Consider the following 17,804-nt stretch of genomic DNA (forward strand, 5'->3'; position numbering starts at 1 on the left):
CCAGTGTGTAGACTGACAAAAAACTAAATCATGTGCTATTCCATTTTCCAATGCTCATTCATATGGCACTTCTACGCTGAAATCCAATCAAGCAGAACAGGCAGGTGCACACATGGAATCATGTTTCCGTTTCCATTTCTCTCTCCAGGTGAGTGCTCCAGCTGTCAGCGCCATCACACACTCTCTCCAGGTGAGTGCTCCAGCTGTCAGCGCCGTCACACACAGTCATTCAAGAGTTATTGTGGCAGGACGGACACGAATGTGTCCGTCGAATGAGCAAAAACCACTATGGAAGCAACCATATTGTTGCTGTCGGGCGGAAACCTTGTATATATTTTTTTATTTTTCACAAAGAATTTAAAAAAAAATCACATTTTAACATAGTGTAATAGTAATAATAACATTAATAACCAGTAATATAGCTAACATCTTTCGTCCAAGTACCTGAAACTTTCACAGGTAATTTTTGGGGTAGGGTACCCGCAAAATCCGCAAATTTGGAGATACAAGGTTTCCCGCCAGACAGCGACGATATGTGACACTGTCTTCACCAAAAGCTATTTTTGAGGGATGTCAAGCTTTTTAACACTCGCAACAAAAAATGTGTGTTCTTCAATAATGTGGATTTTTTTTTAAATAGAAATAGACTCAGGTGAGTTTGTCTTCCTCTTCTGAAAGTGTCCATCTGCACTCTGACCCAGGCAGTGTGGCCAGCAATCTGCATCCTTCTAACACCTCTGCTGTTGGCCTCTCCCCCCCTAGTGTCTTGCAGGGTGAAGGTGAGGTCAAGCTAATTGCTGGTAATGTGGTTGTTGGGTGGTGGGGGCTAAGGAGGGACTTCCCAGGTACACTGTAGGAGGTTAGGGTGCCGGGTAACAGTATTCTGATCCAATGATCTGGATAATCCTGGCGCTGAACTCTTAGCTTTGCACTGGGCCGTGACGCCCCACTGACCTCCACCAGGGTACAGTTACAGCTCAATAAAGGATTTCTCTGAAGTCCTTCTTCATTACACAACAACAACAGGTGTGTGTATAACGCCTCTCGATTTTCTGTCACTGATAACCAATGCCTAGGTGCAAAAATAACGACTAATAATTGTCGATTTTAAAATTCCTTTCAAATATTTTTTTTGATTGTCTAGAATCTGCAACTGAGTACAGCACAGTTCATTTGTAAATTACTCATAATCATTCAAGGATGCGATATAGCCTTGTTCAGTGCCAAGTCACGCATGCCAAGAAATCAAAGTATCCCATGTCAAACGCCATTCATTTCTATCGTTTATGGTCACCATCATCATAGGATAAACAAGTCTCATGCTGCCTTCCAGTCAACTGGGACCTTCGGATTTTCTGGCCTCCTATTAGGAAAAGTGCGCTGGAACGGCACTCAAAGTGGGAGCTCCGACTTGAAAACTGGGAGAAAAAAATCGACCCCCACTAGGCTGGGAACCAGTTGTCTGACGTCACACAACAATGGCCGCAACCATGGAGTAACCAAAGTATTAAGTGCTTAAATAAAATGTATAATAGAGTCTGTTACATTATGTGTCATTGCTGCTCCTCATTTTCATTTAAATATGCAAGGAGGGTGCTCTGCTCGCTCTTAAGCCGTTTTGCTATTTGCCAAACAAAAAAAAGTTTGTCACGGTCCGCCATGCTTCTTGGTTTGCATTTTGCCTTTGTGCTCTGGAATGCTTTGAAGGTGGAGGGGTGGGACTTTTCCACTGGGAAACACCCATGTCCCAGGTTGTCTGGAAGGCAGCATTAACTCACCCTACATGTGGTGGGGCAAAGGCGGAGGACGTCCCTCTGACTCCACCCGTCCTCAGTCACTACAGGAAGCTTCGTTTCAGGAGAACCTTCAAGATGCCGTCACTCTCCTCAGAGGGCAAACCGACGAGCCACATCCTCACCTCCTTGTGTGTCGCCTCCTCGTCTTGAACAAAAGAGTATATTTGATGTCATCACAGGGGGTGGCCCGGGCCCAGTTCAGATTGCACACTCAAACAGCAGATCTGATGACCAGTGAGAAACTGTGTGGGGACAACAAACACCTGATCCCTCTTCACATGATGAGGGAAAAATGAGCAGGAGAACTCAGCGGGGAGTCACTGGAGAGGGGATAATCCCTCATATTTGTTCACTGAAATACGAGAAGCGCATTTTCAGCACCTGAAGCCGTTAAATCCAAATCTGTGCTGAAAAACACCGCGGCACGGGTGTGAGTGAACAGGTGGTACATTTATCTTCATAGCCAAATTGAAATAGAGTAACTTGGATTGAACTGGAAGTGGGGAAATGTTGGGCTCAAGCCAGGAAGCAAAGGAGGAAAGGACACCACATATCCTACGTTTTCTTGTTGTCAAGGCAGCTAACCAGATAGAGCAAAACACTAAGATAATAAGCTGGCAGATCATCATAGCATGACCAACTTTGACCTGGCACCATGCCCCCCCCCCCTTGACACACACACACACACACACACACACGTTATGCTGCCTTCAGGTTCCCCTGCCAAGCACTTGCTTCCGAGATAGTACGGTGTAAATAGCCTATACAACCTGTCAATCATCCAAGTGCTTTTGGTCCTAAATAAGTTATTAATTGGTTAGTGCAAGCGTTGCAATGTGCACGGCACGCGCGTGTGCCGGTATCTCCTGCGTGCCTGGCTGTGCGTGTGTGTAGCTTTTATATCTGTGTGCGTTCTACATGGCCTCTGTGTAAGATAATAAACTATATGCACATCACGTCATCCACCAAGCAGCACTTAATTTCAAAATATTTTTTCACTTGTGAAAAGTGCGTGCTCCCATCCTCATGGTGTGGAAGATTATGAGACCAACAAGCACACCAGTTCTAAAAGTTGACATTTTATTTAAATGGGTGTGGCGTGGTGCATTGGATGTATGCTGAATTGAAGTGTGGCTCCTGATGATTCACAAATGTTGTCTCTGGATACGGTATTGTGTTGTAAAAGCCTACAGAGAAAACCTCATTAATAATGGTAGGCTATATATACATCTATAGTAGTTTTTGACAGTTTCCTGCCCTCTTTGGTTTGTGTTTCTGTCCTTCCCATTCTCACACAGAGAAAATAACATGCTGAAAGTTGAAACATTATTTTATCCCTTATAAACACAAACCACAATCGTAAGTGTAAAGAATATTGAGTAAGATGAATGGTTCAGTTCCCACTGGCACACTAAAGATGTATTCCCTGATGATACTGTGTATAGGCACTGATTGACAATAATACTGTTTGTTTGTTTGTTTGTTTGTTTGTGTGTGTGTGTGTGTGTGTGTGTGTGTGTGTGTGTTGGGGGGGGGGGGGGGCTGGATAAAATAAGTAATCTAACTTTAGCACATTATTGGGATTTCCCCTTTTCACAGCAACCGGTTGGAGGTGGTGAAGCAGGGCAAACACAGGTGTGACCAATACCATTAATGGTACCATTCCATTTAGGTGTTCCAGTGCCAGCCAGGACCATCATTAATGTTATTACACGTGTGTGTACCCTGCTTTTACACTCACCATGGCTGCTGTGAAAAGGGCCTAGTGATTTAAAGTCGCAGCATGTGAAGCAGCTTGGCAGGCAGGGACCTTCCATGATCCACTCTGCTCATGAGAGCTCGGCTAGAGGAAAGGCTGAGGGAGAGAATAGGCTAGGCTAACTGACAGCGAAAAACAAATAGCCTGACTTCAATCAGATTTGCATAGCAGCTAGCCGATCTGTGACTGTGTGAGACACTTCAAAACCCAGAACTCTGTTTGCATGTTTCCGTCTTGTAGGCCTACATGAAAGTCATTTTTAAATTGTCCATCGATTTACACTCCATACAATAGCCTACAGGTGTCTATCGCCGACTGAAAAAGTACGTTGTCTTTAGTGTCTTTAGTGCGGTGAACTCAGGAGGACATCAAGCAAATGTTGCCGCTAAAGCATGGGTAGGTCTGCACTGTTGCTATGGTAACAGAACGCTGACTTCTCCCTAGCGAAACGGATTTGACGCCAACGAGCTGCTTATAACTAACTGCTACTACTACAACCACAGCGTGATATTACCTACCGGGGAGAAAATAGTGTGCCCTCTTCCTTCGAGGCGGTAACGCTGGACAGCCGCCAATGTTGTCGAAAGTAGTCCTGCGAGCGCACGGAAGGATCGCTGCAGTATATAAACATGAGCTCATATCTCTATGCACTCTCATGACCGCAGCTCCCCTCCCTCCAGCTAGCAAGGTCCCCGTTCAGTCCTCAGCCAATAGTAATCTTCGAGCGTGAAAACTCTCTCCTCTGATTGGTTGCTGGTTGAGCAATGAGAAACTTTCTGTAGCTATCCAGTTACACAGGTGCACACAGAGGATGGCGAGCAGAAGAGGCAGAGGCAGGCTTCAGGTCCACCACAGATATTTATTTATGGGAAGCCACTACAGTCGTTTTTCAGGTGGGGGGGGGGGAGGGGGGGGAACCCAAAAATGACAAAAGAGAATTCCAGAAAAATAAGACAGAACTGCTGGAACCTAAACATTCATGTAGGCTAAAACCAATGATAACTTGGGTTGGGCCACACTGCCAGCCCAGCCCAGCCGTCCTGGTACACTTGTGCAGGGCCGGTTCCAGAACAAGATGACTAGGGATGCATCCTAGATAGGAAGGGGTGCCACTCGGGCGGCCGGCCCACATGTTATTTTACTAAAAATAATACATTTTACCATCATTTCAAGTAGAATGATACCACCCAAGCAAGAATATTTCAAGTGTTTCAAGTGCTTTATTGAAATATTTGGACCATATAATGATAATACAATTAATGTTACATATAGGTGCCAAAAAGCCATAAATTCACATCAAAGAACAAAGAAAAACAACAATTATAATTCAAGTTTAAACAGTAAGTGTGCAGCTGCAGCATTTATTATAAAAAAAAAAAAAAAAAAAAAAAACTTTTCAACTGAGCATGCAGACAATTAAAATAAGGGTGCAATGCATGCTTTTGCACCCCCGTAGAACCAGGCCTGCACTTGTGGAGTGGCAGTCTCTCTCCAGCCCCCCTGGGAGCTAAGCCCCTCCTACAAGCACAAATCAACAAGCACCAAAATCAATTAGCAATTAGTTTCCACATAACACCACCAGCACAACTGGATGCCCAATCTTAATATATTGCAATGTCCCATCAGTATTCTAAGACACTCAAAAGAGATCACAGAGATATTTAGAGTGTAATCAATTTGACCCCTCTCTACTCAACACACCTGGCTCCAATGAGGAGGACTACCCAGGTGTAGCAGTTAAGAGGAACTCTATAATAAACAAATTAAAAGTTAAAGCAGGTCATACTATTTAGCATAAAACTGACAACATATTTGGGATCTGTTTTCAGACCTGAATGTACCCCTAGATTAACTGTAGCCTAATTGGAAGAAAACTTTGTTTAGAAATGCGATGGCATTCCGTAGGCTATAACATGCAAAGGCCTATAACCATTGTTTCTCTATACTACTACATAGTTGTAGAGAACAGTTGGGCGTAGATGTCATATGACATCTATGCTCAACTGGAAGACCACGGAAACAACATTCCTTCCTAATGTTATAATTTAATATTCACTGTTTGTTATGCTTTGTTTTTCATTTAAAAAATATTTACACGATTGACAACTAATTATGCTAAGAGAGAGAATATGCCTATACTCTTAATACTGTCAATGAGCTTCAAATAAAAAGAAAGAAAAAAAGAAAGTTGACACTGACAATGCTCAGTCAGAAATCACACTGTTTTATTTAATTATTATACTCTCTTCCCAAAGGAATTATGCCAGTAGCCTAGTCCAGTTTAGTTTATTTAGCACACGCATAAAAGAAAACTGTAAACAAATACAGAGAATTAGTGGATAGTGCAACAAGAGAAGGGAAGAGTCCTCTCCCATCATAAGAAGATTATAGGAGGGGGGGGGGGGGGGCTGTCCTAAGCTAAGCATAGGCTTATGAAATATGAATAGTTACATTATTTAATTTAAGTTGTAATTAAAACAGGAAATATATGGCTAAATGGCTCTTTGTGTGTTTTTGGTTGGAAGTATAGGTCAGGAATGTTATATTTATATTTCTTTCTGATCTTCTGCTTTTGTGTACTCATGTTTTTTATATCGCCTGTTAGACAGAAGACCACAGACCATAGACCACATGCAGAAATGCAGAAATGACGGTAGGCTATAGATTCAATTAACTTTTGTAGGCTGTAACAAATAAGCAACAATCATAAGACAAAATAAAGGAAACAAATGGATTTAAATTTGAGAGACATCCACAATAAATATATAAATATTAACATATTATAATGCATATCGGATGAGTAGACTAATGAGGCTACATGGTAGCTGACTCGGGCAGGATCATAGGGCTACAATGGAAAATACTTTTGGCTCCCCCTTCTGGTTTAATCTTGACACTGCATGTTGCAATTCAGTGTGTGTGTGTGTGTGTGTGTGTGTGCGTGTGTGTGTGTGTGTGTGTGTGTGTGTGTGTGTGTGTGTGTGTGTGTGTGTGTGTGTGTGCGTGTGTGTGTGTGTGTGCGCGCGTGTGTGTGTGTGTGCGTGTGTGTGTGTGTGTGTGTGTGTGTGTGTGTGTGACAGATCGTGTTTTCTTGGACGTGTGTCATTACTGGATTTGTTTTAGAAATACGACCAGTGCGTGGCCATGTTTCTGCAATGAAAATAAGAAAAGCCACATGACACTGCGACAGTTCTAGGCAACAGCCTACACGCTTCAGAATGTACTTTCTAAAAGTTTCGTGGAAAAGACAAAGATTAAAATAGTAAGTTCTCAAATTGACAAAAACAAGTTGTTGAAACTACATTTCCCTGCTTGCTAGGCCAAGGGAATGCTGCCTTCAGGAAATCAGAAATGTACGCTTTCAGCATTCAACCTGCACCAGCGATCAGTGTCGTAATAAATGACTGAAATAAAGTACAACATCAATTATAGATCTGATACATTCTCCGCCTGTGTCACTGCAGCAAAATGGACAATGTAACAGCTATTTATGTGTCCATTTTGCTCTTATCTGCGACCGCACGTATGACGTTATGATATTAACAACGTGCGAGCTCGGAAGACGAATTTACGAGGAACACCTGAAGGCAGCATAGAACGAGCTGGTTCCGCGGAGTGGACGACCTGTGTGACAGCAGTGACAGCAAACATGTAAGTTCAGCCTTTTAACACCAATATATATATAGTTTTTACAATAATTAAGGTTTGTTTAGATAGTTTCCAATGAAAACGTTAGACCGTGTAGTAAACTAAACATCATGCGGTCACTCACAATTCACTTTCGATTTCTTTTTGTTTACCTCCCTTCCTCGAAAAGTCTTCAAAAATGTGAAATCTCATCCTGGGCGAAAGTAATAACGTTAACGTTATACACGTTACTAATGAGGAACAGCACACAGCCTGGTCTAGTCGAGGAAAGATGTACTTTTAGTTGACGAGGCCGAGGTTACTTGACTTGAGTTTTGTTTTGATAGAAACTGAAAGCAATATCGTGGAGTCATGTCGGCGCACAAATTAAATGAGAAGCCGATAAAACATTGGTCTGGATTTCAGACGCAGCGTTGCCAGGTGTACGATAATTCTCGTATTTGTACGATAATTTCTCCCTCTGTAGCACTGCTCTGTAGTCGGTAACATTCCTCTGTACGATCAATAATGCCAAAATTACCATAATATACGATCATTTGATCATTGTGTGACACTTGTAATCAATATACTATGTGTGAGTGAGTGAGTGCTGGAATTTCCTACTCAAGAAGTACTATTTTGCTGTTCATTTACCTCAGTGGAAGTACTTACTGGTGTAAAATGTACGTTAAAAGTAAAAAGCACCTAATTTAAAATGGAAAGTTGAACGTTGTGTTGTGATTTTAAAAATTAGATTTAAATCATAATCATCATCATCATAATTAAAATGGCCTAAGTGGGCAGGCGGTGTTAGTCACGATTTAGCGGGCGGTCACTTGTGCAATTGTGCATAAATCAGTGCAGTGAATTGTGATGTCATCAGTGATATCACTTGGGCAACTGTGATGTCATCAGTGATGTAATACATCTCTCCTGGCTGAGGCTATATACAGTAAGTGGCAACACTGTTGAGAAGGCTATAAGTGAAGCTGCCTTCTTGTTTTGATTGTGTTCTAACAGCTCAACATGGAGAACTTCTCTGAGGTTGAGGTCCTGGACTCCTCCGCAGTCAGTAGTTTCTCCCAGGTCCTTTTCAATGACATCCCTCACTCATACCCACCCTCGGCCTCTGTGACCTGCCACTACACCCTGACTGCAGCCTTCCAGCCCAACACAAGGGACTGGGTGGGCATTTTCAAGGTGAGAATTTAAAGTATATCAACTTTTGTATGTGATTTCTGTCTGTCGGAATGACACGTGGCAATCTGATTATTTTGTGTGTGTATCTGTCCTTCTACAGGTAGGGTGGAGCACAACAAAAGATTATCATACCTTTGTGTGGGTGGAGCCATCTCTGGATGTGGTCGGACAAGAGACAGCGAGAAAGAAAGCAGTTTTTCATGGTAAGTGTAAAGACCTAGTGTCCCTTTTTTTGGGCGGGGGGGGGATTTTGCCTTTATTGATACGACAGTAGGCAGACAGGAAAGGTGGGGAGAGAGTGGGGATGACATACAGCAAAGGATCACTGGTTGGATTTGAACCCCGGTCAGCCGCGTGAAGGACTAAGCCTTTGTGGTATGCGCTTTACCAGGTGAGCCACCGGGACACCCCAGTCAGACCTAGTTTCCTTTTAGCAGTTATCTCTGGACATTTTTGGCGTGGTGTTTTTTCCCTTTAACACAACAATGAATGGGAGAAAAAAAACTCAGTATGTATAATCCATTCTCCTCTTGTTGCATTAGACTACTACTTGCCCAAGGATGACGCTGAGTTCTACCAGTTCTGCTACATTGACAGCAATGTCCAAGTGAGAGGAGCCAGCACCCCGTTCTGTTTCAAAAGCCCAGTGGAGGAAAGCATGGAGTGCAGCGTGGAAAATGACCTTCTGGTGATCACAACACAGGTATCACATTGCACAGTCTGAAATGATCAATCCGGAGCAAAAGCCAGTGAGTGTGGCGTTAACGGCTCATCAGGGTGATCATGTTTTGTATAAACAGACCTGAGCACTAATCTGATGTGAAAAACATTGGTGTGGCTACACCCATGATATCAAGTAGCAATAACACACTCTTAAACTTGCGTATTGGTTTTTGGAGCTCTGTGCAAAAGACACAAATGTGTATCTGATGAAACCACATCTGGGTCTGACCTCAAAAAGTAAACGTTTTATATTGACTATGCTTTGTTGAACCTAGGAGCAGGTTGAACAGAGTGTGCGGGAGAAAGCTGAATTGACGAAAGAGTTGGATCAGATTAGAGAGGAAAATGAGAGCATTAAAAGTGCTCTGCAGGACAAACGGCAACAAGTGGACAGCCTGAAGGTCTGCTTGTCCCATTTCACTCCTTCCTAAATTGACATGAATATGAATGAATGAACATTGTATATTTTGAGCAATGTTATTGTTTTCTACAGGAACAGAATGAACAGAGAGAGCAGGAAAGGAGAGACCTGGTCAATGAATTGAATCAAATGAAAGAACAAAACGATTGCTTAATGAGCAGCTTAAAGGAACATCAAGAAACTGACCAACTGAAGGTTTGTTCTCTGTCAGGTTTTTTTAAAGTCCACAACTACTAGCATCCTTCTATCTATCTATTGATCTATTGATCGATCGATAGATCAATCGATGTTTCTATCTATCTATCCATCCATCCATCTATATATCATATCATCATCATCATCATCATCAGTATATAAATGGGAGCTGGGGCTCTGTCTGTTTCTCTGTCCCACTGTCATTGTCCCACTGTGATGTCATAAATCCCACTGTAACATCATCCGTGATGTCATAAATCCCCCTGTGACATCTTCAGTGATGTCATAAAGCTGCAGGACGGGTCCGAGCCTAGTATCTATGAATTTGGCAATGTGGGCTCTGTTCTTGTTCTTTGTCCCACTGATGTCATCAGTGATATCACAAATCACTGATGATGTCATAAGTGATGTCACCTGAGCAATTGTGCATTGTGACATCGCTGATGATGCCATCAGTCAGTGAGTGGAAACTTATCGTGCGTTCCTTTATAACTGGGAACTGGCAACAACAGTAGTTATAATTGTAGTAAATGCTGTTTATTAGCACTTCTGTCTTGTTTGTGTCTCATTAAATCAGCTGTACACACACAGCACTGTCTAACTTCTATCTGTGTGGACATGTTGCTGCAGTGTTTGTATGTGCAAAATGCAGTGAAATGCCTTGTTATCAACTGTTATTGCTAACAATGGATAGCCTGGCTAGCCACTGGATCTGACCAAGAACTGACTCGCAACAGTGAACTTCCCACCTCCAGTTTTCTGCAAATGGAACGCTAACAAAACGGATGTGATGTGATTTAGCCTCCACATCCCAATTATTTTGCGATAAAGGAACTGTGGTGTTACATTTTAGGAGGAGTTACTGATCCAAATGGCAAACCGGCTGGAGATGCAGCAGAAGAATGCCAGCGAGCAGGAAAGCCTCAGCCAGAGCGTGGAGTTAGCAAATGAATCTTCAACACAACAGGACGTAAAGGTAAGCGAATGAGTTTACCTCACTGTTAAAAGCTGTGTCACAATCATGAAACATTGACAAAGAGAAAGAAATAATCAATTTTTAAAGAGATAAAGTTATCTTTGTCTTCCATTTTCTGATCCACTGCGTCTTTCCTTGTTTGGGGGACATTTTTGAACATGTGTTGTGTCAGCAATCTCTGAAACATGTTCAGGAGAAATACGATCGAGCTGTGATCAAGATCAAACAGCTGAAGGAGGAGCGGGAGGAGCTGAGGGGGCAGATTGACGTCCAAAGTGTGGAGATTCCAGAGTGAGTCTGTCCTGTCTGAACTTATCATGACAAGAGATGATTTTATTTTTTATTTTTTTTACCAGTTCTTCTATCACATTTTGTGACCACTAATGCTTTGTCTCTGTGTTTCAGGCTCAAACGCACAGCCAGAGATAGAGAACAGGAACTGCTCAAACTAAAAGATACCATTCAGCTCCTAAAGGTATATCTGCTTTGCAGTGCAGAGTGCTATCATGATAAAAGCGGATAGCTTATCTGTTGGGTGATCCCTGTGGAGACGCAGAGGGTCTGCTGTAGATTCAAACGCCCGCTCGCTGTATCTTTCCCCAGGTGGACGTTCAGAGCACTGAGAAAGAGAAGGAGAGGCTCAGTGGCGAGCTGCACAGCCTCACACACATCCTGGACGAACTGAAGAGAGAGAACCACGAGTTGCGCAGCAGAATCTATGAGCAGGGGGAGCTGCGCAGGAGAATCTCCGAGCAGGAGACGGTGCAGAACATTCCAGACAACGACCTGAAGGTAGGGGACGAATTAAAACCAGGCACCATATCCTCTCACAACAGAGAATGCACACTTGCCTCATGAACTATGATGCGTCTCCTATAGGTGCAGACTCTTGGTAGCCAGCTACAGGAGGCTCGGGCCCAACTGGGGTGCGAGAGGCAGGAGTCCAATTCCACAAAGAGGCGTGCCGAGCTATTAGAGAGGGAATTGATGGGGGTCAAGGAGCAGCTGCAGAACGTCGCCACATCATCTGATATGACACAACGGAAAAGCGGCAAACTAGAGGTGAGAACGAAGCATCTAACACGGTTATGGCCTGGGCTCCTATCAGGCCCGGTTCTACGGGGGTGCAAAAGCATGCATTGCACCCTTATTTTAATTGTCTGCATGCTCAGTTGAAAAGGTGATTTTTTTTCTTTTTTAATAAATGCTACAGCTGCACACTTACTGTTTAAACTTGAATTATAGTTGTTGTTTTTCTTTGTTCTTTGATGTGATTTTATGGCTTTTTGGCACCTATATGTAACCTTTTAAGGTTGAGATAATTGTATTATCATTATATGGTCCAAATATTTCAGTAAAGCACTTGAAACACTTGAAATATTCTTGCTTGGGTGGTATCATTCTACTTGAAATGATGGTCAAATGCATTATTTTTAGTAAAATAACATGTCAAATTTTTCGGGCGGCCGGCCTTCCGCCGGCCGCCTTCGGCCGGGCATCTGCACCCCTTCCTATCTAGGATGCACCCCTAGTCATCTTGTTCTGGAACCGGCCCTGGCTCATATTCATGATTTCCTTTATGTTTAAAACAGCACACTGTTGAAATACAAGACTGCTGGCTGATACCATTGTTTCCCGTCCTAATTTTTCAGCTACAACTCACAGAGGCTTATACGATCATTGCAGAGAAGAATTGTCTCCTTGAAGAGCAGGATCATAGGGTCATGCTTGAGAAACAGGAGAAAGAAGAGCTCGCTAGAGAAAACCAGGTAAATTTACACAAATTATTCAGTTGATTCAAAGGGTCCCCTCGTGGTTTTGGGTGCTCGCATTTTTGCTTAAGTTGATTTATTCTGTCAGAATCTCAAAAGAGATATCGAGGGGCTTCGCAGAGAGTTTGCTGACCTCCAGGCGTATCCCCGTGCGGACTCGTTCCCCGTGCAGCTGTCCACCCCGCCGAGCTCTCCAGCCCACTTCACCCCACAGGGGCAACAACAGGACGCACTTCCAGATGCTCATCTGTATGAGGAGCTCTATGATGAACCGGGTAAGATCCAGGCTCTGTTATAACAACCCATAGGTCCCCCCCCCCTCCCCCACCACCTGTTCATGAAGCAACAATTGACCATAAAACAAGAGTTAACATACTGTATCTTGGATTATTAAGTCTAGATTTGTGAACATGAACCAGTCCCAAAAAATGCCACTTACATTCCCTCCATCGCTTCCTTTATCATAACATACATATTGAACCGTAGAAGATGATTGTTTAGTGTTAATTGTTGTTGTTTTTCTTGCAGGAAAAGCCTCAGAAACAGGAGAAGAGTTGTGGCCAGCAGATCCCTTCAGCGGAGTTGGAAATGTTCTTGCAGGAAATGCATCAGAAACAGAAGAGGTTTGTCCAGCAGATAGATAGATGCCTTCAGGGGAATCCGTATAGAAACACATCACGTGACGTTCATACGATTCCTATGCAAACCGTATCTTGTCTGTGGACCAGAGCAGCATATCTATTTTGTGTTTTTGTTGTAAATGGAGCAGGAAAAAGACAACTTTGTAATGTAAATTGGCATAAAGAGAAACTGGTCACTAGCCTGCTGCTATCCGGGCAACCTGAGTGTACCAGTCATCACATGAACTGATTTAATTTAGAGACATGACCCTAAGGGCAACTGTCAGTCACGTTATTCCTGTTCAAAACTAAACGTAAAAACACATTAATGAGCTTGAGGAAAACTCCCATCACATGCAGCCACTTGATATTGACGGCACAAGCCAAGAGTGACTCCGCTCTTTACATGTTTGATGCGCTCAAATATAATCCGCTCCCTATTCTGTTACCACTTGTGACCTGCCGTCTCTATTTCTGTCCCAGCATTCCTTGATCTGCCGTCACTGCCATGAGAGCTTCCCTGGCATCACGCAAGACGAGCTGGTGCTGCATGAGCAGAGCCACCGAAGCTGTCCCTTCTGCACGCTCATCTGCGATGGCATGGAGCAGTCCGTGTTCGAAGATCACGTCTACGACCACGAGGTGTAAGAGTTGACCTGGCCCTAGGGTGTAGTTGACTATGTTTCAGATGCTTTGGAGAAAAACTGACCGATTAGAGATGACTGACATTTACTGATGATGACATAGATGTTGAGGAGGCAATGATGATGATGCTGATGACGGTAACAATATGTAACAGAATACAAGACAGCTCAAGAATTTCCCACGTGTGTACTTGTACATCGAGTGACAATAAACATCTTGTATTAGTTTAGCTTGCAAGTTCTGCAATCACACCGATTTAGAAGTGTTAATTCAAATAAAGCCAAAGTCCCAAGAACTTTATAGTTTTGCCACAGGTTTGCAGAGGATGTAATATCTCTTTTTTCTGATTCCCCCAATTGTACTTGGCCAATTTCCCCCTGCTGCTCCACTCTCTGCCGATCTGGGGAGAGCCGTAGATTAGCACCATGCCTCCTCCAACACATGCACAGTTGCCAGCCGCTTCTTTTCACCTGACAGCGGGGAGCTTCACTGGCAGGACATAGCACATGGGAGGATCACGCTATTCCCACCAGTTCCCTTCCGCCCCGAACAGGCGCCCTGACCGACCAGAGGAGGCGCTAGTGCAGCAGATGTAATATCTTTCACCCAAAAAAGTGAGAAGAATTCCTATATTGTAATTTAACTGTATTCTAATCTAGGTTAAACAATCAAATAATATTTACATTAAGTATACACGTGCATGTATTACACACACGCACTTTACTCTATGCTGTATATTCATTATATCTCATCTAGAATAGGCCGGCAGTAAAACAAAGACTATATGTGCATTTAAAATATATAAATAACAACTGTGCCATGGCTCAAGAGGAAAATTGATTTAATGTAACCAAGTAATGTAACCAAATGTAATGTATAGAATGGGATGATCTGTTGATATCAACTTGATGTAATGTGATAACAAATTACTTCCTATGTCAGCAGTCAATTCAAATGATTGTATGTAGTGCAAAATCTTTTTTTTTCTCTACAATGTACAGTATGCACTTTACATGGACATGATGGCAAGAAAATAAAATTAAAAGTTCAGTGATACACCTTAGCCAATGGAGACATTTCTTTCAAAGTTACTTTGAACATCGTAAACTGCCCATAACGATGAAAACATAACATCTTTCATAAATAGTGTAATGGAAAGTGAGCAGCATTATAGCCTGCTTTCGGTCCCTCCATAAGTGCGCTGCGCTCATTGCATACCCTTTGTAAGGGAGGACAGCCCACTGAGGAAAGCCTCTTCCCTTTGCGGATCCAGAAAACTATCTGAGAGCGAATTCACCTGCCAACACCAGTGAACCAGCCTGAGTCCGTCACATTTTCCACCAGGCACATTTTGTTTACCAACATTACTCCACACTGTCCATATCGTTCAAATTCACCCCATCTTTCTTACGGCGTCATCTGATTGGCCTCGTCAGGTGTGACATCACGGGACGTCAGTTCAGAGAAGAGAGCCGGCAGCCAGTACTGCGGTTCTCCGGCGGCTTGAGCATCTAGCCACGCCAATCCCTCTTTCAGCAGGTGATCCTGGGAATACGAGACAAGAGCGTGAGGGTGATGTCAACCTCTCATAATGACCTGAGATGAGATGCCGTGCCGACACTTACCAGGACTTGACAAGAGCGCTCTTTCTCCCATTTTAGACTCTCCTTGATCTCACTCACTGTAACATAGCCCTTCTTCTACAAGTGGACACAGAAACAAACACTATAGAAAACAAAAGCCATAACCAGCCCTAATCTCTTATAAGTAAACTCATTATTCCTCGTAATTTTTGACATTTTGATCAAGATCTGAGTTCATACTAAAAATGTTTCAGAAGATAAAACTTGAATAAATGTAGGTAAAAAAAAAAGAAAAAGGCCTTCACTGTGTGTCTATGCTTTGTATGTTTGCAGAAATAAAGCTTAACAGTGACACTAATAAGTGGGATACGTGGGCAACAATGGGGGTAGTATGAAGGCTATTGTTCATATAGCTAACTTACCTCAGCCAGCTGCAGGACTACAGTGTGGTCCATGTTGAGCTCTGCTGGGACTGACTGCACCAAGTAAGAGCCGCCAACAGGAATCATCCCGAAACCATTCCCCATGGCTTTCAGTTTCTTTATGGCTCTCACCAAGTCATCTCTGGGAAGCACCCGTTTGGTGAGTTTAATAATATATTTCACACGACACATGGATGTTAAATGATTCAAGAAAAATATTCATTTGGATACTGAATACTACATAATGAAGCACTAAATGAGACTCACTGGCTGACATCCTGAGCGTATTTCCCCCTTCCCTTCAAAACTTTCTGATGGAGTTCATCCAAAGTAATAAGCCCTGAAGTGAATGGAGATAAAATATCAATCAATAGGATGTTTCATTAATTTACAGACCAGTAATAACAACATTTATGGTCTTAAGTTAACAGCGTTCTCCAGGATTTGATGCATTGTACTTGGTTCATGGGAGTAAAATACCAGGGATGGAGTTGAAATGCAAATGAAGCTGCCTATGATGGTACAAGCAAGGCTATACTAGTACTACTCGTGCTGTCTTAAATGTGAGGAATTTGGGGGGGGGGGGGGGGGGGGTTGGGGTTATTAATGACTTTTTTTCAGTTGATATTATGTGTGATAGATGATATTCTGCTACATGCCATGGCCCCACAATGATGCAAATTATGAGAGTAGAACCTCACCTCCATTTAGGTGTTTCAGGGCAAGACACACTTCAATAATCTGTACACCAAGTTCATAATAGAAGTCACCAACACCAAGCATCTCTGACCAAAACCCTTTGCCAGCTGTGAAAGAAGAGGAAAAAAACATGTGGGAAAGTTACATTCTACCCTAAAATAGATACAAAGTGTCGAAAACATGCTCCGTGTCACAGAAGGGACAAGTAGTGTGTATTCATAGATGAATGATGCTCACAGGCTAGTGGATCGACTCCGATGGTGGCACACATTTCCTGAAACTGAACCCGGAACTGTGAGTTCTTGCGGATTTCTTGTTTGTGTTTGCTGGCAAATTCCTCCAAGTTTGACTTGAAGGTCTCCAGCTGCTTAGACATCTGACAGGAAAACAGAAAGAACTGCGTGTTGGTATTTATTCAAGAAATCAAGAATACACACAGCTAAACACAAACTCACCTGGGCAATTTGATCCTCGGCCAGAACATTTCCTCTTTCCTTGTATCTGGCCTTAATTAAGAAAAAAATACAATGCATGAGATAAGAAAGCGTTTCTCCAACTTAAATCAACGTGTGTGTGTGTGTGTGTGTGGGGGGGGGGTGTTCATGTGTGTGTATATATGGGGGGGGGGGGGTTCATGTGTCATAACATAACTTACTTCTGCAAGCTTCTTTTTGGCAATAGCTCCCGCACCCACACCTCTCCGATGCATCTTGTTGCTGTCTGGTCAAAACTGCGAGTGGAATCCGAATAATTAACGTTATCTGTGTTTGCAGGATAGTTATCGTAATGTAGGTATGTTATGCTACTTACAGGGATATTCCTACAGTAGTTCGCAGGCACTCTCAATTTCCACTTGCATGAATTCGATGACGTTATCACTAGCAGCCCGATAGTATACCGTTACATACACATGCACAGATAGTATACAACTATAAAATGTAGCCACGAGTTTCCAAGTACATTTTGTACGAGCAGTTGTTTTTATTTTGACTGCTGTTTTTTCTTCGGGAACCAGGAAATAAAGTACTTCCTCGATAGTGCGACTTTGGTGCGACGTCTGCGTCATCATGAGTGCGACCAACAATATATGTGAACACTGCCCCCTGGCGCCTCGGCAGGCCTATTAAAAATAGTAGCACAGGGTTATTTAAATGTTCCACACTCTTTAGAAAGAGATAAGACACTATATCGCAGTTAACAACCAAAAAGTAAATAACGAGGAGTCAATAAAGTAATTCTTATTCGGATAAACTAATAGCAGGGCGTCTGTTAAGGTCCTTGTAAGACATGTCCTATTGGAAAATAAGATAATATGTCCTTCAGAGCAGAAAAATACGTTTGTGTCGAGCAACAGTTTGGCGTCTTG

General features: G+C 42.8%; 2 protein-coding genes across 4 annotated transcripts; one reads left to right on the top strand and one right to left on the bottom strand.

The window, feature by feature from the left end:
- Positions 1-7,160: 7,160 nt before the first annotated feature.
- Positions 7,161-13,751, top strand: calcoco2 (calcium binding and coiled-coil domain 2). 3 transcript variants are annotated; one of them, XM_083634473.1, is made up of 15 exons: positions 7,161-7,206; positions 8,203-8,382; positions 8,483-8,585; positions 8,925-9,085; positions 9,381-9,506; positions 9,599-9,721; positions 10,575-10,697; positions 10,870-10,988; positions 11,103-11,172; positions 11,301-11,489; positions 11,577-11,759; positions 12,350-12,466; positions 12,558-12,744; positions 12,998-13,092; positions 13,573-13,751. In XM_083634473.1, the coding sequence occupies exons 2-15, from the start codon at positions 8,209-8,211 to the stop codon at positions 13,735-13,737; spliced, it is 1,935 nt and encodes a 644-aa protein (XP_083490599.1). In that variant the 5' UTR covers positions 7,161-7,206; positions 8,203-8,208; the 3' UTR covers positions 13,738-13,751. The 3 variants fall into 3 exon arrangements, with proteins under 3 accessions (XP_083490599.1, XP_083490601.1, XP_083490600.1); XM_083634475.1 differs by having other exon boundaries at positions 10,891-10,988; XM_083634474.1 differs by having other exon boundaries at positions 9,384-9,506.
- Positions 13,752-15,135: 1,384 nt separating this feature from the next.
- snf8 (SNF8 subunit of ESCRT-II) lies at positions 15,136-17,439 on the bottom strand. Its single transcript, XM_083634476.1, has 9 exons — positions 17,249-17,439; positions 17,094-17,168; positions 16,894-16,944; positions 16,676-16,814; positions 16,441-16,545; positions 16,007-16,079; positions 15,740-15,881; positions 15,360-15,434; positions 15,136-15,279 (listed from the first exon to the last, which is right to left on the bottom strand). Exons 2-9 carry the CDS (start codon positions 17,145-17,147, stop codon positions 15,142-15,144), a joined length of 777 nt encoding a protein of 258 aa, XP_083490602.1. The 5' UTR covers positions 17,148-17,168; positions 17,249-17,439; the 3' UTR covers positions 15,136-15,141.
- Between the last annotated feature and the right edge of the window lie 365 nt (positions 17,440-17,804).

This window comes from Poromitra crassiceps, assembly GCF_964638095.1.
Source record: "Poromitra crassiceps genome assembly, chromosome: 4".
Taxonomy (NCBI): domain Eukaryota; kingdom Metazoa; phylum Chordata; class Actinopteri; order Beryciformes; family Melamphaidae; genus Poromitra; species Poromitra crassiceps.

Excerpts from the sequence above, each read along its gene's own strand:
- calcoco2 (XM_083634473.1), top strand. The coding sequence starts at position 8,209 with ATGGAGAACTTCTCTGAGGTTGAGGTCCTGGACTCCTCCGCAGTCAGT. Across the intron at positions 8,383-8,482 it reads ACTGGGTGGGCATTTTCAAG|GTAGGGTGGAGCACAACAAA; the intron begins GTGAGAATTTAA and ends GTCCTTCTACAG. Across the intron at positions 11,760-12,349 it reads GGAAAAGCGGCAAACTAGAG|CTACAACTCACAGAGGCTTA; the intron begins GTGAGAACGAAG and ends CTAATTTTTCAG.
- snf8 (XM_083634476.1), bottom strand. The coding sequence starts at position 17,147 with ATGCATCGGAGAGGTGTGGGTGCGGGAGCTATTGCCAAAAAGAAGCTT. Across the intron at positions 16,546-16,675 it reads CGGAGTCGATCCACTAGCCT|CTGGCAAAGGGTTTTGGTCA; the intron begins GTGAGCATCATT and ends CTTCTTTCACAG. Across the intron at positions 15,435-15,739 it reads TAGTCCTGCAGCTGGCTGAG|AAGAAGGGCTATGTTACAGT; the intron begins GTAAGTTAGCTA and ends GTCCACTTGTAG.